This window comes from Aegilops tauschii, chromosome 1 (assembly GCF_002575655.3).
Source record: "Aegilops tauschii subsp. strangulata cultivar AL8/78 chromosome 1, Aet v6.0, whole genome shotgun sequence".
In the NCBI taxonomy this organism is placed as follows: domain Eukaryota; kingdom Viridiplantae; phylum Streptophyta; class Magnoliopsida; order Poales; family Poaceae; genus Aegilops; species Aegilops tauschii.
In genome coordinates, this window is record NC_053035.3 from 415,510,450 (window position 1) to 415,531,621 (window position 21,172).

The 21,172-nt window shown below is 42.2% G+C and overlaps 2 protein-coding genes across 3 annotated transcripts; one reads left to right on the top strand and one right to left on the bottom strand.

Moving 5' to 3' along the window:
- The first annotated feature begins 13,987 nt into the window (after positions 1 to 13,987).
- LOC109767084 (uncharacterized) lies at positions 13,988 to 15,127 on the top strand. The gene has a single exon (XM_020325841.4). It carries the CDS (start codon positions 14,192 to 14,194, stop codon positions 14,906 to 14,908), a length of 717 nt encoding a protein of 238 aa, XP_020181430.1. The 5' UTR covers positions 13,988 to 14,191; the 3' UTR covers positions 14,909 to 15,127.
- Positions 15,128 to 15,621: 494 nt separating this feature from the next.
- LOC109767082 (myb-related protein 1) lies at positions 15,622 to 20,075 on the bottom strand. Of its 2 annotated transcripts, none has more exons than XM_073499816.1 (7): positions 19,580 to 20,075; positions 17,900 to 17,966; positions 17,462 to 17,576; positions 17,325 to 17,382; positions 17,152 to 17,239; positions 17,004 to 17,073; positions 15,622 to 16,601 (listed from the first exon to the last, which is right to left on the bottom strand). In XM_073499816.1, exons 1-7 carry the CDS (start codon positions 19,815 to 19,817, stop codon positions 15,876 to 15,878), a joined length of 1,362 nt encoding a protein of 453 aa, XP_073355917.1. In that variant the 5' UTR covers positions 19,818 to 20,075; the 3' UTR covers positions 15,622 to 15,875. The 2 variants fall into 2 exon arrangements, with proteins under 2 accessions (XP_073355917.1, XP_020181428.1); XM_020325839.4 differs by lacking the exon at positions 19,580 to 20,075 and adding an exon at positions 17,619 to 17,826 and having other exon boundaries at positions 15,812 to 16,601; positions 17,462 to 17,538; positions 17,900 to 18,033.
- Positions 20,076 to 21,172: the final 1,097 nt, after the last annotated feature.

Consider the following 21,172-nt stretch of genomic DNA (forward strand, 5'->3'; position numbering starts at 1 on the left):
ATTTCAGCAGATCATTAAACAAATTGTCTAGGTCTTCCTATTTTGGTAGATTTTTCTGAGTTCCAGAAGTTTGCGTTAGTTACAGATTACTACAGACTGTTCTGTTTTTGACAGATTCTGTTTTTCGTGTGTTGTTTGCTTATTTTGATGAATCTATGGCTAGTAAAATAGTTTATAAACCATAGAGAAGTTGGAATACAGTAGGTTTAACACCCATATAAATAAAGAATGAGTTCATTACAGTACCTTGAAGTTGTGTTTTCTTTTCTTTCGCTAACGGAGCTCACGAGATTTTCTGTTAAGTTTTGTGTTTTGAAGTTTCAAGTTTTGGGTAAAAGATTTGATGGATTATGGAACAAGGAGTGGCAAGAGACTAAGCTTGGGGATGCCCATGGCACCCCAAGATAATTTAAGGACACCAAAAGGCCAAAGCTTGGGGATGCCCCGGATGGCATCCCCTCTTTCGTCTTCGTCCATCAGTAACTTTACTTGGAGCTATATTTTTATTCACCACATGATATGTGTTTTGCTTGGAGCGTCTTGTATGATTTGAGTCTTTGCTTTTTAGTTTACCACAATCATCCTTGCTGTACACACCTTTTGAGAGAGACACACATGATTCGGAATTTATTAGAATACTCTATGTGCTTCACTTATATCTTTTGAGATATATAGTTTTGCTCTCGTGCTTCACTTATATCTTTTAGAGCACGGTGGTGGATTTGTTTTATAGAAACTATTGTTCTCTCATGCTTCACTTATATTATTTTGAGAGTCCTACAAAACAACATGGTAATTTGCTTAAATTGAGAAATTAGTCCTAAAGTAATAGGCATCCAAGATTAGTAAAAATTATCTTATGAGTGTGTTGAATACTATGAGAAGTTTGATGCTTGATAATTGTTTTGAGATATGAAGATGGTGATATTAGAGTCATGCTAGTTGAGTAGTTGTGGATTTGAGGAATACTTATGTTAAAGTTTGTGATTCCCGTAGCATGCACGTATGGTGAACCGTTATGTGATGAAGTCGGAGCATGATTTATTTATTGATTGTCTTCCTTATGAGTGGCGGTCGGGGACGAGCGATGGTCTTTTCCTACCAATCTATCCCCTAGGAGCATGCGCGTAATACTTTGCTTTGATAACTTGTAGATTTTTGCAATAAGTATATGAGTTCTTATGACTAATGTTGAGTCCATGGACTATACGCACTCTCTTCCTTCCACCATTGCTAGCCTCTCTAATACTGCGCACTTTTCGTCGGTATCATACACCCACCATATACCTTCCTCGAAACAGCCACCATACCTACCTATTATGGCATTTCCATAGCCATTCCGAGATATATTGCCATGCAACTTACCACCGTTCCGTTTACTATGACACACTCCATCATTGTCATATTGCTTCGCATGATCATGTAGTTGATCGTATTTGTGGCAAAGCCACCGTTAATAATTCTTTCATACATGTCACTCTTGATTCATTGCATATCCCGGTACACCGCCGGAGGCATTCACATAGAGTCATATTTTGTTCTAAGTATTGAGTTGTAATTCTTGAGTTGTAAGTAAATAAAAGTGTGATGATCATCATTATTAGAGCATTGTCCCAAGTGAGGAAAGGATGATGGAGACTATGGTTCCCCCACAAGTCGGGATGAGACTCCAGACGAAAAATAAAAAAAGAGAAAAAACAGGCCATAAAAAAGAGAGAAAAGGCCCAAATAAAAAAATGAGAGAAAAAGAGAGAAGGGACAATGTTACTATCCTTTTACCACACTTGTGCTTCAAAGTAGCACCATGATCTTCATGATAGAGAGTCTCCTATGATATCACTTTCATATACTAGTGGGAATTTTCATTATAGAATTGGCTTGTATATTCCAATGATGAGCTTCTTCAAAATGCCCTAGTTCTTCGTGAGCAAGCGAGTTGGATGCACACCCACTTAGTTTCTTTTGTTGAGCTTTCATATACTTATAGCTCTAGTGCATCCGTTGCATGGCAATCCCTACTCACTCACATTGATATCTATTAATGGCCATCTCCATAGCCCGTTGATACGCCTAGTTGATGTGAGACTATCTTCTCCCTTTTTTGTCTTCTCCACAACCACCATTCTATTCCACATATAGTGCTATATCCATGGCTCACGCTCATGTATTGCGTGAAGATTGAAAAAGTTTGAGAACACCAAAAGTATGAAACAATTGCTTGGCTTGTCATCGGGGTTGTGCATGATTTAAATACTTTGTGTGGTGAAGATAGAGCATAGCCAGACTATATGATTTTGTAGGGATAACTTTCTTTGGCCATGTTATTTTGAGAAGACATAATTGCTTAGTTAGTATGCTTGAAGTATTATTATTTTTATGTCAATATTAAACTTTTGTCTTGAATCATTCAGATCTGAACATTCATACCACAATTAAGAGAATTACATTGAAAATTATGCTAAGTAGCATTCCACATCAAAAATTCTGTTTTTATCATTTACCTACTCGAGGACGAGCAGGAATTAAGCTTGGGGATGCTTGATACGTCTCCAACGTATCTATAATTTTTTATTGTTCCATGCTATATTATATTCTGCTTTGGATGTTTAACAGGCTTTATTATACACTTTTATATTATTTTTGGGACTAACCTATTAACCGGAGGCCCGGCCCAAATTGCTGTTTTTTTGCCTATTTCGGTGTTTCGTAGAAAAAGAATATCAAACGGAGTCCAAAGGGAATGAAACCTTCGGGAACGTGATTTTCGGAACGAACGTGATCCAGAGAACTTGGAGTCTACGCAAAGTAATCAACGAGGAGAGCACGAGGCAGGGGGCGCGCCTACCCGCCCCCCCCCCAGGCGCGCCCTCCACCCTCGTGGGGCCCACGTTGCTCCACCGACGTACTTCTTCCTCCTATATATACCTACGTACCCCCAAACTATCAGATACGGAGCCAAAAACCTATTTCCACCGCCGCAACCTTCTGTACTCGTGAGATCCCATCTTGGGGCCTTTTCCGGCGCTCCGCCGGAGGGGGCATTGATCACGGAGGGCTTCTACATCAACACCATAGCCTCTCCGATGATGTGTGAGTAGTTTACCTCAGACCTTCGGGTCCATAGTTATTAGCTAGATGGCTTCTTCTCTCTCTTTGGATCTCAATACAAAGTTCTCCTCGATCTTCTTGGAGATCTATGCGATGTAATCTTCTTTTGCGGTGTGTTTGTCGAGATCCGATGAATTGTCGGTTTATGATCAAGTTTATCTATGAACAATATTTGAATCTCCTCTGAATTCTTTTATGTATGATTGGTTATCTTTGCAAGTCTCTTCGAATTATCAGTTTGGTTTGGCCTACTAGATTGATCTTTCTTGCAATGGGAGAAGTGCTTAGCTTTGGGTCCAATCTTGCGGTGTCCTTTCCCAGTGACAGCAGGGGCAGCAAGGCACGTATTGTATTGTTGCCATCGAGGATAAAAAGATGGGGTTTATATCATATTGCATGAGTTTATCCCTCTACATCATGTCATCTTACTTAAAGCATTACTCTGTTCTTATGAACTTAATACTCTAGATGCATGCTGGATAGCGGTCGATGTGTGGAGTAATAGTAGTAGATGCAGAATCGTTTCGGTCTACTTGTCACGAACGTGATGCCTATATACATGATCATACCTAGATATTCTCATAACTATGCTCAATTCTATCAATTGCTCGACAGTAATTTGTTCACCCACCGTAATACTTATGCTATCTTGAGAGAAGCCACTAGTGAAACCTATGGCCCCCGGGTCTATTTGCCATCATATTAATCTTCCAACACTTAGTTATTTCTATTGCCTTTTATTTTACTTTGCATCTTTATTTCTCTTTATCATAAAAATACCAAAAATATTATCTTATCATATCTATCAGATGTCACTCTCGTAAGTGACCGTTGAGGGATTGACAACCCCTTTATCGCGTTGGTTGCGAGGTTCTTATTTGTTTGTGTAGGTGTGAGGGACTCGTGCGTGATCTCCTACTGGATTGATACCTTGGTTCTCAAAAACTGAGGGAAATACTTACGCTACTTTACTGCATCACCCTTTCCTCTTCAAGGGAAAACCAACGCAGTGCTCAAGAGGTAGCAGAGTTGCAATAATATCAAGTTTCCTCTCTATGTGCTTAAAGTTTTGAAGTTATACTTGTTTTGCCTTCCTATGCTAGTTGATTCTTGTTCCTATAAATTATGTGCTCACAAAATCCCTAGGCATAGGAAGTGGGTTAGATTTAAATGTGCTAGTCATATTCTTCATGATGCACTTTATGTTTCAATCCTTATCTTTTATGTGAGCATCATTGAAATCATCATGCCTAGCTAAAAGGCATTAAAGAAAAGCGCTTGAGAGACAACTCAATATTTACACTTACTGTTTTTGTGTGTTTACATGATTAAGCTACTGTAGTAATCATGTTTTATAGATTTTGTTTCAATAAAGTGCCAAGTAAGACCTTTGGGAAGACTTGGGTGAAAGTTAATGTGATTTTGCTGTAAAAAACAGAAACTTTGCGCTCACGAGATTAGCTGCGTTTTTTTTACAGAAGAGTGCTTTTGAGTTGATTCTTTTTGCAGAAGATTAATAGACAAATTCCTCACGTCCACCAATTTATTTCATATTTTTTTGGAGTAGCAGAAGTATGGTTGCTGTTCATATCATTACAGACTGTTCTGTTTCTGACAGATTTTGTTTTCATTGCATAGTTTGCTTGTTTTCTACTTTCTATGGCTTATATTTCTCAATATAAATTGTAGAAATGATATGGTACAGTAGGCATTGAGTGAGAACAATTATGAACCTTGTCTTTGACAGTACCAAAGTGAATGGTTTTTACTTTTTATCATACTAACCTATCTCACGAAGTTCCGTTAAGTTTTGTGTGATTGAAGTTTTCAAGCTTTGGGTGAGATATTGATATGAGGAGAATAAGGAGCGGAAAGACCCTAAGCTTGGGGATGCCCAAGGCACCCCAAGGTAATATTCAAGGAAGACTCAAGCGCCTAAGGTTGGGGATGCCCCGGAAGGCATCCCCTCTTTCGTCTTCAAAACTATCGGTATACCTTACTCGAAGCTATATTTTTATTCGTCACATGATATGTGTTTTGCTTGGAGCGTATTTTCAATTTTACTTGTTGTTTGAATAAAATCATTGGATCTGAAATCTTGAATGAAGAAGAATCCTCCCATGGCTAGTTAATTATTTGACTACTCAGTGTTCTTCACTTATATCTTTGGAGTAGTTTGTCATTTACTCACGTGCTTCACGTATATCCTATGAGTAAATAGTTGAATGAATTGAATATCATAAATCTGAATTTATATATGTTTCGTATGCTTATAACATGGGGAGTAATGACTTCACACATAATAAGTATAGGTAGTAAACTTACTGAAAGTTAGCAAACGTAGAATTGGTCACTTGAACAATTCATGAAAGAATATTGAAGGAAGAGAGATTTCACATATAAATATACTATCTTGGATATCTTTTGTAATTGTGAGCATCATTAAAATATGACATGCTAAAAAGTTGATGTTGGACAAGGAAGACAACTTAATGGGTTATGTTTTCCTATATCTGAAACGTTATATTGTCTTGGATCATCCAACATGTTGAGCTTACCTTTCCCTCTCATGCTAGCCAAATTCTTTGCACCAAGTAGAAATACTACTTGTGCTTCCAAACATCCCTTAAAACGAGTTTTGCCATGAGAGTCCACCATACCTACCTATGGATTGAGTAAGATCCTTCAAGTAAGTTGTCATCGGTACATGCAATAAAAATTGCTCTCTAAATATGTATGATCTATTAGTGTGGAGAAAATAAGCTTTATACGATCTTGTGATATGGAAGCAATAAAAGCGACGGACTGCATAATAAAGGTCCCTATCACAAGTGGCAATATAAAGTAACGTTCTTTTGCATTAAGATTTTGTGCATCCAACCTTAAAATCGCATGACAACCTTTGCTTCCCTCTGCGAAGGGCCTATCTTTATTTTTATCTTCTACCTTATGCAAGAGTCATGGTGATCTTCACCTTTCCTTTTTACATTTTATCCTTTGGCAAGCACATTGTGTTGGAAAGATCCTGATATATATATCCAATTGGATGTAAGTTATCATGAACTATTATTGTTGACATTACCCTTGAGGTAAAAGGTTGGGAGGCGAATCTATAAGCCCCTATCTTTCTCTGTGTCCGATTAAAACTTTGAACCCATAAATATCACGTGAGTGTTAGCAATTGTGAAAGATTAAATGATAGTTGAGTATGTGGAGTTTGCTAAATCAAAGCTCTGACATAGACCCTTCCTGAAAATAAGATGAATTGCAATTGTTTGATGACTGAGGATATAGTTTGTTAGTTTCAAGAAAGTTTATGATCTATACTTTAACATGTGAATAGCTTGTTACTTGATTATGAAAAGTTTTATGAGATGAGCTACTGTTATGACATATAATGATGCTAGAAAAGGTGATTGAAATTATCATTGATCAAACTTGTGCACTTGCTAGCATTCACACTTCATAAATTATTTCTTTTATCATTTACCTACTCGAGGACGAGCAGGAATTAAGCTTGGGAATGCTGATACATCTCCAACGTATCTATAATTTATGAAGTATTCATGCCATGTTTACAATAGTTTTATATGATTTTGGTATGATTTGATTAGAACTAACCCGGACTGACGCTGTTTTTAGCAGAACTACCGTGCTGTTGTTTTTGTGCAGAAATAAAAGTTCTCAGAATGCCTGAAAATCAACGGAGAATTTTTCTGGAAAATATGAAAAATACTGGAACAAAAATCTACCGGAGGGGAGTCCCGTGGGCCCCCGAGGGTGGGGGGCGCGCCCACCCCCCTGGGCGCGCCCCTGTGCCTCGTGGACTACCCGTGGGGCCCCCTGACTTGTTCTCGACGCCAACCTCTCCTATAAATACCCAAACCTCTAGAAATTAACCTGGATCGGAAGTTCCGCCGCCGCAAGCCTCCGTAGCCACGAGAAATCAATCTAGGCCCTCTCTGGAACCCTGCCAGAGGGGGCCATCATCACCGGAGGCCATGGAGGAGGATCCCGGAGGGGCCATCATCGCCATGAAGGCCAAGGACCAGAGGGAGAACCTCTCCCCATCTAGGGGGGAGGCCATGGAGGAGGAAGCACAAGGGGGAGAACCTCTCCTCCTCTCTCTCGGTGGCGCCGGAGTGCCATCATCGCCGCAGTGATCGTCTTCATCAACATCACCATCATCATCAACATCCTCATCTCTTTTACGCGGTCCACTCTCCCGCACCCCGCTGTAATCCCTACTTGAACACGGTGCTTTATGCCACATATTATGATCCAATGATGTGTTGCCATCCTATGATGTTTTGAGTAGATATCCTTTGTCTTTGGGTTGATTGATGATCTAGATTGGTATTTGTTGTATGTTTTATTTTGGTGTTGTCCTATGGTGCCCTCCGTGTCGCGCAAGCGTGAGGGATTCCCCTGTAGGGTGTTGCAATATGTCCATGGTTTACTTATTGTCTTCGTTGCTTGAGTGATAGAAGCATAAACACAGATAAGTGGGTCACGGCGTATGGGATAAAGGGGACTTGATGCTTTAATGCTATGGTTGGGTTTTACCTTAATGATCTTTAGTAGTTGCGGATGCTTGCTAGAGTTCCAATCATAAGTGCATATGATCCAAGACGAGAAAGTATGTTAGCTTATGCCTCTCCCTCATATGAAATTGCAATAGTGATTACCGATCTTGTTAACAATTGCCTAGGACAATTCCGCACACCGATCCATCATTATTCCACACACGCTATTTATAATATTTAGTAATATATTCTAACTTTATGATAACAGCACCTACTTTTATGTTTTAGCTCTCCGATATCATGCAAAGTTATCCTCTTCATACCCACAACGTAGTTTTATTTCTCGTTTCTAGTTGGAAGCAAACGTTTGGTGTACATAGAGTCGTATCAGTGGCAGATAGGACTTGAGAGAATATTGATCTTACCTTTAGCTCCTTGTGGGTTCGACACTCCATACTTATCACTTCCACCATTGGGAATTGCTACAATGATTCCCTGCACTTGGGGATTATCAGCCTGAAACTGAGTGCTTCTACTGCAAAGGAAATGGTCACTGGAAGTGGAACTGCCCTAGATACTTGGCGGATAAGAAGGATGGCAAAGTGAACAAAGGTATATTTGATATACATGTTATTGATGTGTATTTTACTAGTGTTTATAGCAACCTCTCGGTATTTGATACTGGTTCAGTTGCTAAGAGTAGTAACTCGAAACGGGAGTTGCAGAATGAATAGAAACTAGTTAAGGATGAAGTGACGATGTGTGTTGGAAGTGGTTCCAAGATTGATATGATCATCATCACACACTCCCTATACTTTCAGAATTAGTGTTGAACCTAAAATAAATGTTATTTGGTGTTTGCGTTGAGCATAAATATGATTGGATCATGTTTATTGCAATACGGTTATTCATTTAAGTCAAAGAATAATTGTTGTTCTATTTACATGAATAAAACCTTCTATGGTCATACACTCAATATAAATGGTTTATTGAATCTCGATCGTATTGATACACATATTCATAATATTGAAGCCAAAAGATGCTAAGTTAATAATGATAGTGCAACTTATTTGTGGCACTGTCGTTTAGGTCATATTGGTGTAAAGCGCATGAAGAAACTCCATGCTGATGGGCTTTTGGAATCACTTGGTACTTGCGAACCATGCCTCATGGGCAAGATGACTAAAAGTCCGTTCTCCGGAACAATGGAGCGAGCAATAGATTTGTTGGAAATCATACATACTGATGTATGTGGTCCGATGAATGTTGAGGCTCGCGACAAGTATCGTTATTTTCTGACCTTCACAGATGATTTGAGTAGATATGGGTATATCTTCCTGATGAAACATAAGTCTGAAACATTTGAAAAGTTCAAAGAATTTTAGAGTGAAGTGGAAAATCATCATAACAAGAAAATAAAGTTTCTACGATCTGATCGTGGAGGAGAATATTTGAGTTACGAGTTTGGTCTTTATTTGAAACAATGCAGAATAGTTTCACAACTCACGCCACCCGGAACACCACAACGTAATAGTGTGTCCGAACGTCGTAATCGTACTTTACTAGATATGGTGCGATCTATGATGTCTCTTATTGATTTACCGCTATCGTTTTGGGGTTATGCTTTAGAGACGGCTGCATTCACGTTAAATAGGGCACCATCTAAATCCATTGTGAACTATGGTTTGGCAAGAAACCAAAGTTGTCGTTTCTTAAAGTTTGGGGCTGCGATGCTTATGTGAAAAAACTTCAACCTGATAAGCTCAAACCCAAATCAGAGAAATGTGTCTTCATAGGATACCCAAAGGAGACTGCTGGGTACACCTTCTATCACAGATCCGAAGGCAAGACATTCGTGGCTAAGAATGGATCATTTCTAGAGAAGGAGTTTCTCTCGAAAGAAGTTAGTGGGAGGAAAGTAGAACTTGATGAGGTAATTGTACCTGCTCCCTTATTGGAAAGTAGTTCATCACAGAAATCTGTTCCTGTGACTCCTACACCAATTAGTGAGGAAGCTAATGATGATGATCATGTAACTCTAGATCAAGTTACTACTGAACCTCGTAGGTCAACCAGAGTAAGATCCGCACCAGAGTGGTATGGTAATCCTGTTCTGGAGGTCATGTTACGTGACCATGACGAACCTACGAACTATGAGGAAGCGATGATGAGCCCAGATTCCACGAAATGGCTTGAGGCCATGAAATCTGAGATGGGATCCATGTATGAGAACAAAGTATGGACTTTGGTTGACTTGCCCGATGATCGGCAAGCCATAAAAAATAAATGGATCTTCAAGAGGAAGACGGACGCTGATAGTAGTGTTACTATCTACAAAGCTAGACTTGTCGAAAAAGGTTTTTGACAAAGTTCTAGGTGTTGACTACGATGAGATTTTCTCACTCGTAGCGATGCTTAAGTCTGTCCGAATCATGTTAGCAAATTGCCACATTTTATGAAATCTGGCAAATGGATGTCAAAACTACATTCCTTAATGGATTTCTTAAAGAAGAGTTGTATATGATGCAACCAGAAGGTTTTGTCGATCCTAAAGGTGCTAACAAAATGTGCAAGCTCCAGCGATCCATCCATGGACTGGTGCAAAGCATCTCAAAGTTGGAATATACGCTTTGATGAGTTGATCAAAGCATATAGTTTTATACAGACTTGCGATGAAGCTTGTATTTACAAGAAAGTGAGTGGGAGCACTACAACCTTTCTGATAAGTATATGTGAATGACATATTGTTGATCGGATATGATGTAGAATTTTCTGGAAAGCATAAAAGGAGTGTTTGAAAGGAATTTTTCAAAGAAAGACCTCGATCAAGCTGCTTACATATTGAGCATTAAGATCTATAGAGATATATCAAGACACTTGATAAGTTTTTTCAATGAGTACATACCTTGAATTTTTTTGAAGTAGTTCAAAATGGAACAGTCAAAGAAGGAGTTCTTGCCTGTATTGCAAGGTGTGAAATTGAGTAAGACTCAAAGCCCGACCACGGCAGAAGATAGAAAGAAAATGAAAGTCATTCCCTATGCCTCAGCCATAGGTTCTATAAAGTATGTCATGATGTGTACCAGATCTATTGTATAACCTACACTGATTTTGGCAAGGGAGTACAATAGTGATCTAGGAGTAGATCACTGGACAGCGGTCAAAATTATCCTTAGTGGAATAAGAATATGTTTCTTGATTATGGAGGTGACAAAAGGTTCGTCGTAAAGGGTTACGTTGATGCAAGTTTTGACACAACTCCAGATGACTCTAAGTCTCAATCTGGATACATATTGAAAGTGGGAGCAATTAGCTAGAGTAGCTCCGTGCAGAGCATTGTTGACATAGAAATTTGCAAAATACATACGGATCTGAATATGGCAGACCCGTTGACTAAACTTTTCTCACAAGCAAAACATGATCACACCTTAGTACTCTTTGGGTGTTAATCACATGGCGATGTGAACTAAGATTACTGACTCTAGTAAACCCTTTGAGTGTTGGTCACATGGCGACGTGAACTATGGGTGTTAATCACATGGTGATGTGAACTATTGTTGTTAAATCACATGGCGATGTGAACTAGATTATTGACTCTAGTGCAAGTGGGAGACTGAAGGAAATATGCCCTAGAGGCAATAATAAAATTATTATTTATTTCCTTATTTCATGATAAATGTTTATTTTTCATGCTAGAATTGTATTAACCGGAAACTTAGTACATGTGTGAATACATAGACAAAACAAAGTGTCCCTAGTATGCCTCTACTTGACTAGCTCGTTTATCAAAGATGGTTATGTTTCCTAATCATAGACATGTGTTGCCATTTGATGAACGGGATCACATCATTAGGAGAATGATGTGATGGACAAGACCCATTCGTTAGCTTAGCATTATGATCGTTACAGTTTCATTGCTACTGCTTTCTTCATGACTTATACATATTCCTCAGACTATGAGATTATGCAACTCTCGAATACCGGAGGAACACCTTGTGTGCTATCAAACGTCACAACGTAACTGGGTGATTATAAAGATGCTCTACAGGTGTCTCTGATGGTGTTTGTTAAGTTGGCATAGATCGAGATTAGGATTTGTCACTCCGTGTATCGGAGAGGTATCTCTGGGCCCTCTCGGTAATGCACATCACTATAAGCCTTGCAAGCATTGTGACTAATGAGTTAGTTGCGGGATGATGCATTACGGAACGAGTAAAGAGACTTGCCGGTAACGAGATTGAACTAGGTATGAGGATACCGACGATCGAATCTCGGGCAAGTAACATACCGATGATAAAGGGAACAACGTATGTTGTTATGCGGTTTGACCGATAAAGATCTTCGTAGAATATGTAGTAACCAATATGAGCATCCAGGTTCCGCTATTGGTTATTGACCGGAGATGAGTCTCGGTCATGTCTACATAGTTCTCGAACCCGTAGGGTCCGCACGCTTAACGTTCTGTGACAATTTGTATTATGAGTTATGTGATTTGATCACCGAAGTTTGTTCGGAGATCCGGATGAGATTGAGGACATGACGAGGAGTCTCGAAATGGTCGAGACGTAAAGATCGATATATTGGAAGGCTATATTCGGACATCGGAAAGGTTCCGAGTGATTCGGGTATTTTTCGGAGTACCGGAGAGTTGCGGGAATTCGTATTGGGCCTTAATGGGCCATACGGGAAAGGAGAGAAAGGCCTCATGGGTGGCCGCGCCCCTTCCCCATGGACTGGTCCGAATTGGACTAGGGAAAGGGGACGCTCCCTTCCTTCCTTCTCCTTCTCCCTTCCCTTTTGCCTATTCCATGTGGGAGATGGAATCCTACTAGGACTCCACACTTTGGGCGCGCCCTATGAGGGCCGGCCTCCTCCTCCCTCCATCCTTTATATACGTGGCCAGAGGGCACCCCATAGACACACAAGTTGATCATTGATCTCTTAGCCGTGTGCGGTGCCCCCCTCCACCATAATCCACCTCGGTCATATCGTCGTAGTGCTTAGGCGACCCTACGTCGGTAGCTTCATCATCACCGCCATCACGCCGTCGTGCTAACGAAGCTCTCCCTCGACACTCTGCTGGATCGTGAGTTCGTGGGACGTCACCGAGCCGAACGTGTGCAGATCGCGGAGGTGCCGTACTTTTGGTACTAGGATCGGTCGATCGTGAAGACATACGACTACATCAACAACGTTGTCATAAGGCTTCCGCTTTCGGTCTACGAGGGTACGTGGACAACACTCTCCCCTCTCGTTGCTATGCATCACCATGATCTTGCGTGTGCGTAGGAATTTTTTTTAAATTACTACGTTCCCCAACACGTGTGGCCGGAGTAGGTTTCTCAGCACACGCGCATGTTTAATGGAGGTAGGCAGGCAGTCTTTAGCCGTTTGAATGTGGCGAGGAGGCATGCTCAGTCAGACGTGCAGCGGGCGGCGCTTTCTCGGCCGACGCCCTACTTCAATGTCGGTTGTGAGAGGTCGCGTCCGCTCTAGGGTCGGCGGCAATGTGAGCAGTTGGCGTCGGGCTGGAAAGCATGCGGGCGAAGGAGGAGAATTTTTGGTGGGCCACGTTTGCCAGACGCGGACATGTTGACGGTCCAGACGCCCATAACCCCGCTCCCCAATTTTGTCTCCGGTTTGCGGGAAAAGCACGTCCGGCATCCTGTAGACGAATACGTATTCGTGTTGGATGACAAAACACGTCCCAACCATGCCGTCGAGACGATTACGGGCAATTTGAGTGTCGGCGTCCGGACCATCATGCGGACCAATACATATTCACGTTGGATTACAAAACACGTTTCAACCACGCGGTGCAGTGCAGATGATTACGGGCAATTTGAGTGTCGGCGTCGGAGATGCACTAACTACAAGGTAGTCTATCTAGAAACTGACAATAGGAAAAATGATTTAATGACATATATATTTGTTGGTGTGACGTGCGCTTTGTTGTATGGTCGTGCAACGTGTGACTCTCGCGTCCAGTCTTGTAAACACAAAGACCCTTTAACCCAACAAAGGTCCAACCGTAAAGAAGAAGAAGAATATGCAACAACGAAGATCGAGTTATCTTAGAATATTGGCAAGGTCTCCAATTGAACTTATTTTTTGACATCGTCCTCCGGTTGAACCGGTCTAGTAGTAAAGATGATTCAACAGTCGAACGAGTCCAACAGCGTGATGAGCCTGCACCTGAAACGGGTCGCATAAAGCAAGCGGGTGAAAAGGAAAAGATAATAGGAAAAGAACGCCGTGTGAAGCATGTGACGTGCAACCTCCCTCGCAACAGAGGGAAAAAGAAAGGAAAAGAAGGCTCGGCTCCTTCCGTTAGCTTTCCTTGACGCCACACGTCACTCACGAGACGGCGACCGAGGCGTAGCGAGGCGAGCCGCCCACCAACCGGGTCAAAAAAACACCACAGGCGCGCCGGGGCCGATCAGATCCCGCACACGCGACGCGAGGGCTCGCGGCTAGCCCACACCGGCGCCCCGCGCCTAGATCCCGATCCGCCCAAATTCCATTCCCGATACCTCGCCCTCGCCTCCGCCTCCGCCATGGCGGACTGCCGCAGCCTCATCGAGTTCCTCCGCGCCTTCGAGCACCGCCGCCGCGCCTCCGCGGCGGCCGGCGGCTCCCCCTCGCCGTGCGCCCGCCCCCGCCGCGCGGCCTCTTCCTCGTCCTCATCGCCGTCGTCGCGGGGAAAGCTATTCACCTCGCTCTGCGACAACCCGCCCCCGACCGCCGCCCTGGACGCGCTCGCCCTCCTGGCCGTGCTCGGCGCGCTGGCCTTCCTGGCCGCGCCCTACGCCAGGCTGCTGGCCCGCGAGGCTGCGGACCTGGTGCGGCAGTACCCGGAGGAGCCCTACTCGTACGTGGCCTTCGCGGCCGGCGCCGGCGCCGCGGTCGCCGCCGTGGCGGGGCTGCTCGCGTGGGAGGCGGCGGGCCACCACGCGCGCAAGTGCGGCCGGCCCCGCTGCCGCGGCCTGCGCAAGGCCGTCGAGTTCGACATCCAGCTCGAGACGGAGGAGTGCGTGCGCGGGAGCGGCAGGCTGCTGCCGCCCGGCGGCCACGCCAAGACACTCCTCGCGGCCGGCGGCTCCGCCGCGCGCCTCGTCGAGCTCGGCGAGGAGCACCGGGAGCTCGAGGCGGAGCTCAGGAAGATGGCGCCCCCCAACGGCCGCTCCGTGCTCATCTTCCGCTCCCCCTGCGGCTGCGCCAAGGGCAGGATGGAGGTCTGGGGCGCCAAGAAGGTGCGCCGGATCAAGAAGTAGTAGTGGTAGCAGCTATGAGTGGATGACAGACACCAGCGCTCACTGCTCTCCATAATAAACTAGTTTTCTAGTTATTGCATACTCTATAATACAGTGCTCTTGCTCTTGTGGCAAGTATAGTTGAGAATAAGGAGAGGAACAAAGGAATAGATACATGTCTTCTTATATCACTTGTGATGCACATCACACCCCAAGATTATACATAGCTTTGCTCTTTCATTTCCAGTTTTTAATTAAATATGCAATAAGTGACTCTTGCCTTGCCTGTTGATATACAAACAAGTACTGCGATGGACTTACCCTCAAAAATTGTTTGTGTTGTGTGGATGAATAGATACCTCAGTTTATATGCTGGTTGAACGATGTGCAGAGATGACTGCGGACGAATTACTTCCATCTTTATTCTCTGAGATGGTAGTTGTTTTCATGAAGTCTGCATCAATTGATGAACTGTTTGGTTTTGTTTTAAGCCGTGTTGAGCTGAAAGTCTCCCCATAATGGCAGGGATAGCTTCTGTTACTAAATTGATTTAACGGTGTTATTTGGGAGGGTAAGGTTCTGGTAGTCCCTGCTATTCTTACTGCTTAAATTCCGAGAAATTGTATTATATACATGGATGAGTATTTCTCACCATGGTTTACCTGTATTAAGTGTGGCGCTTACTCGATTGGTGGTTCTCTAGCTATCTTTGCCTTCTGCATTCTATTCCTATATTGCATCCCTATTCCTTTTTTTATTATACGGATTTGATATCCTATTCATATGTATTACACCTCTCGAAATGGAGATTTAAACTGCTGAGCCATAACATCTCAGTTTCTATACTCAATGGTTGAACTCTGGTGTACTAGTATTTTTTTTCTTCACCTACGCAGTTTAATCACCAAATAATGGTGTTGAAAATGCCAGGAAAAATTATTTGTATGATCATTTCTTCTCTTCAATCATATTGCATATCATTAACAATTCAGCTCCAGCTGAAGCCATTTAAATCAAAATGCCTATACCCTTGATCACCATCGTCAGTGTTTTGAGTGTTCAGATCAAGTTTCTTCCCAGAACTTGGATGCTCAAAACCTGAATGTTCAACCGCTTGTCTCTTGCAGTTTGGTTCTTCAAGATATAGTCTGTCTGCATCTCTTTCTTTGCTTCCTGAGGCCGAACTGGCGGTGCTGCCTCTGCCATTCTTTTGAGGTGTAGTATATTCCTGTTGAATCTCCATGTCACTTTCACTTCCAAACTCTGCTTTGTGGTACTCATTCACATTGTGCAAATGACCCATCTTACGCTCGCTTAGGCTTCTATTAAGGGAAAACTGATACTCATGGTCAGGAGAGTGCTTTCTGCAAAATATTGAACTATCATCATATGCTTTGAGCATTCCATGGCTGTGTAGTCTATGCTCATTGATGAATCCTCCGGCTGCAGTCAAACAGTTATTGGTTGAACTTTCCATGAACTGGATTTGCCTTGGCTCTAGTCTGTGCATACTTGAACTTTCTTTTATCTCTGTAACTGCACTGCCGAAACATTCATTTGATACTTGTGAGACTAGTTCTGATATTTTCATCTTTGCATCTTCCAGGTTTGCAGGACCCGAATTCTGTTTTCCAAGGCTCTCTTGTGCCTGCTCTAGAACTGCCTGCAGATACTTCCCTTGGGCTTCTATCCGTAGTTGCAGATGCCGTTGTACCTGTTGCCAATTTAATTTCAGGTTAGAACCACTGCACTGATGGATATGTTTTAGTCACTGCATGCATGGTGTGTTACTTAGCTGGAATTTGACAAAAGTTCATTGCTACATTAGAAGAAGGTATTAAGCATCTGAATTTAATGAGTGATGCCAAATTGCTTTTTCGCTCTTTTGGTTCTTTAATTGCTAGACTGTATTCCTTTTATGGGGCCATCCCTGAAGGAAGCGCAGCGTTCAAAGGTGTCAAATAAGGATTTAGAATACATTATCAGTTTTTTATTTGGTTGGCACGAGAGTGGTAGCTGGATGCTCGATTCAGTTATCTTGATTTCCATCTACTGTGTGCATCTAATGAATTGTCTTGGTTAAGAGCTTATTACACAATTAGTTTCAGTACCTCACCTCGAGTTGTTCGTTTAATTGTCTCTGCACCTCGATTTGCATCTGTAGGGCTTCACCAATTTGCATAGTTCTGTCACCCATTAAGAGAGATTAGTACTTCAATATTCACATGAAATACAATTCTGAATTGCATGGCCAGTTTCCTTACTTCTCTGGCTGTGGAATGACATTTGTATTGATCATCGCTGGCACACTTGTTCCGGGCATGCCATCAGCTGCAATTGCACATCCTATGGCTGCAAAATTTCATGGCCTGTGTGTTATTATACAGATATATTATAATGGTAAAGATGGAACTATAGAAGTTAAACTTGGGCTTACTGTTCTTGTTTGTCCCGACGTTAACTTGAGCTTGGAGGTTCTTACTGAGCCTGTATTTCTGAAACATCAAAGAAATTCTGACTTGACTGCAGTTATGGGCGCCATTTTTAACATGAGAATTTATGATTATCATGTACCTGGAGGTGGCTTTTCAGATGATACAAGGTGAGTCCTGGAATGCCCATAAGCCTCATGACTGTTTTTGGAGTAGCTTCTGCGTGATAAACATGAGTGTAAGAATTCAGCGGACTTCTGTACAATGAGTAGATAAGAATCATATAGATGTATACTAACTCTCTGCTCCACCCAATTGATTGACCGCATCTACAAATCGCTGATGTAACTCGGGTGTCCATTTGAGCCTTGGTTTTGCATCGGTTGAGAGAACTAGCCCGGAATCTCCTTGCGTACTTCCTCCGTGCAGAAACAGATGCCTCTCCATAGGAAAGGTTGTCCTAGTAGTGAAGAGCTCACTAGGGCCCTGATGTTGGTGATACATCTTCTGCTGTAGAATGGACAGAAATTTTTAGAACAACAGAAATGTGGAGGGCTGAAAGATCTAACCAACTTCTTACTTGTTCTGCAGTCGCTTCCTTCCTCTTTGCTGTTGCACGTTGAAACTGTGTATTGAGTATTTCCCTACTGACAAGACGAATACCAGTCTTGTTCTCCGTGTGAGCTTAAGCCTGTTGATATCCTTTTGGTCTTCTCAGGTTGATAAGGAATGCCCTGTGAGGGGCTCCTTATATGGGGAAACATAGAATCTAGCATCTTAGAACAAGCAGCAGAAGAACAATCTTTAACCCAACTGACAGAAGATGCTGTCCTTAGTTATTCTTGGAAATAATAACCAAAATAAAAAATATCAGTACTAATAGCAACCTGTGACAGCTGAGTAACATCAACCTTGTACCCCTCAGTAATGAAACTTGCCCTTTAGCTTTCTCTGCATTTCTGTATGGAAACTTCAGCTGCATATTTTACTCATTAGATCAGTAGAAGGTATGTGTACAGAATAAATACCTACAACTGGAGCAATTTATCTTACAGAATAAATACCTACAACTGGAGCAATTTATCTTTCTAAAATGTTATTTTTTGGCATATTATCTGCTATCTGCTTGGAGCATGAAAGATACCTTTCCGAATCACTCATTTTGCCGAGATGGAAATATTTGCGCAACTTCTCTGTTACCTTAGTTACTATTTAGTTTAGTGTTGCTGGTTCATGTTACGTGATTAATGATTTTAATGTTCTTAGAGGAATGCAGTATGTGTATCTTTGTTTAAATGAATCAATTAAGTTATTTTTTTCATTGCTGATACTTGTTGCCTTCTTGGAGAGTGACAATTCACACAAAAACACAATTTTTCTGTCAATTTATTCTGTCCTTTGTACTACTGTAAAGTGGATAGAATATGAACAAGCACAAGTTCCATCAGTGTCCTTTCCTGAGATTGGTACATATTCTCATTGTAGTCCAGAAAAGTGTGGACCTACTGGCTTATGCTCTTTACATGGCATAAGCTCCATTTGAACCAGACCACTTTGCTTTTAATCATCACTAGTCAAACAACAGCACTTGTGTGCTATGGCCCTGTATGTGCTACACGACCTTCATCATTTCAGTACTTTTTGCTAACATAGGCAACTGCCTTATTGCAATCATTCTTCTAACCAAGACACTGAAAAGTTAGATCTGAGTTCTAACTTCTAAGCACAAGTAGGCGCTATGTTTCCTCCCTCCCTCCCGCTTACTTATCAAATACAATATGGGTACAATACAATAAATTCATGTCTGGTTCATTGGGAGATGTGTTCTGTAGCTCTAACGATCTGGTTTTGTTCTCTTCCTGCAGTCAAGTTTGTCAAATTTATCCGCATTTCATCAATTTGCCTTCACTCCTTCATATATATTTTTTCTTTGGGACACTGATAGAAAATGCATGAGTTATCCTCATGTATCATGCCACGAGTAATAAAGGATAAGGATAAAAAGGAACACAAGTTATAGAGTTCGAAATACCCCCCTGGTCCCTCCCTTTGTGCCTTCTGTACTTATGCACCAGTTCTCTATATGTGATTCAATTGATTGAACTGGCACCTCATTAGACCTGTGCCAGTGGTATATGTCGACACTTGGGACCAACAAAGCCTTTAGTCCCAAACAAGTTGGGGTAGACTAGAGGTGAAACCCATAAGATCTCGCGACCAACTCATGGCTCTCGCACATGGATAGCAAGCTTCCACGCACCCCTGTCCATAGCTAGTTCTTTGGCGATACTCCAATCCTTCAGGTCTCTCTTAACGGACTCCTTCCATGGCAAATTCGGTCTACCCCGACCACTCTTGACATTCTCCGCACGCTTTAGCCGTCCACTATGCACTGGAGCTTCTGGAGGCCTGCGCTGAATATGCCCAAACCATCTCAGACGATGTTGGACAAGCTTTTCTTCAATTGGTGCTACCCCAACTCTATCGTATATCATCATTCCGGACTCGATCCTTCCTCATGTGGCCACACATCCATCTCAACATACGCATCTCCGCCACACCTAACTATTGAACATGTCGTCTTTTAGTCGGCCAACACTCGGCGCCGTACAACATTGCGGGTCGAACCGCCGTCCTGTAGAACTTGCCTTTTAACTTTTGTGGGACCACCAGTGAGACATTTTCAGCTGCAACGGTTTAATGGTCTTCTGCACTTAAAGGAATGAACCATCAGGAATATCCCTCTTTATGCTTTACTATCACTGATTCCACTAACCCTTCCAGTAAGGTCTTCCTTTAGCTACTCATTGGGAATGGTGAGTTTGTAACATAACTTTCTTTTTATGCTTCATCTTTCTTCTCCCTTCGAAACGGTAAGGCTCTCAGAGGTTTTAGTGGAGAACGTTTGCTCTCTGTATTGTGATGTTTATGACACTACCACAGATTTATTTCCCCATTCATAAATTTACTGTGTTTACTCCTATGTGCTGATGACTGTGCACGTCTGTGTGGCATGGTATGTCAATTCATCTATCTGTTTCTACTTACTTCATGGATAGGGGTGCGTGGAAGCTTGCTATCCATGTACCAGAACCATGAGTTGGTTGCGAGGTCTATGGGTTTCACCTCTAGCCTACCCCAACTTGTTTGGGACTAAAGGCTTTGTTGTTGTTGTTGTTTTCTACTTGCTTCAGTTTATTTTCCTTAGGTAACCTGTCAGGTTTTGCATACTGTTTGAACTGGAGGGTGGGCAGTCTTGCTATCAACATGTAAAGAGGTTATCAAAAGAAGAATCCAAAGCATCATCCTTTGCTCTTCCATCTTTTGCAAAGCAGCATCAGCTCGTGGGAGCATATTCAGTTGTAAGAGACTGGTCCTGGCAGCTATTTAGAACTGTAGGTTATATATGACCTGAAGCTTTCTGCTCTAGCGTCTGTGAACCTCTTTGAGGCTTAGTTGCCTCTGCATCTTTCAGAGGGAATGGAAGGCATCAAAAAAATTGGTGTCTTCACTGGAAGTTAAGGGTTTTATGTGTTTTTATGGTAAACAAGAAAAACTGCTTTGGTCTAAGAATCTTTCCATTGTCAATAAAACTGAAGTTCCTTAGTCTCTTATCCTTTTTCCCATAAGTGTACACTAGTACACGATTTGTTCCTTTTCCAATCATCCTTTGTAAATTGGTCGTTGGAGGCATATATAAAGTAGAGTACAAATCCAATTGGAATCAATCGTGAATAGCGCATCCCAATTGCATGAGCTACTTATCTCATGAATGGAGGTTCTTCGTCCAAGCGCCATGGCATCAATTCGTTTCTCAGTGTCCTTGGCATCTGTGTTCAACCTCAAGTTGCAC

What these genes read in the sequence shown, in the direction of transcription:
- LOC109767084 (XM_020325841.4), top strand. Translation starts at nt 14,192, where the DNA reads ATGGCGGACTGCCGCAGCCTCATCGAGTTCCTCCGCGCCTTCGAGCAC.
- LOC109767082 (XM_073499816.1), bottom strand. Translation starts at nt 19,817, where the DNA reads ATGATGATATACGATAGAGTTGGGGTAGCACCAATTGAAGAAAAGCTT. An exon ending in AGGAAGCGACTGCAGAACAA is followed by an intron (nt 17,577 to 17,899) that starts GTAAGAAGTTGG and finishes CTCATTGTACAG; the next exon opens with AAGTCCGCTGAATTCTTACA. An exon ending in ATCTGAAAAGCCACCTCCAG is followed by an intron (nt 17,383 to 17,461) that starts GTACATGATAAT and finishes TTGATGTTTCAG; the next exon opens with AAATACAGGCTCAGTAAGAA.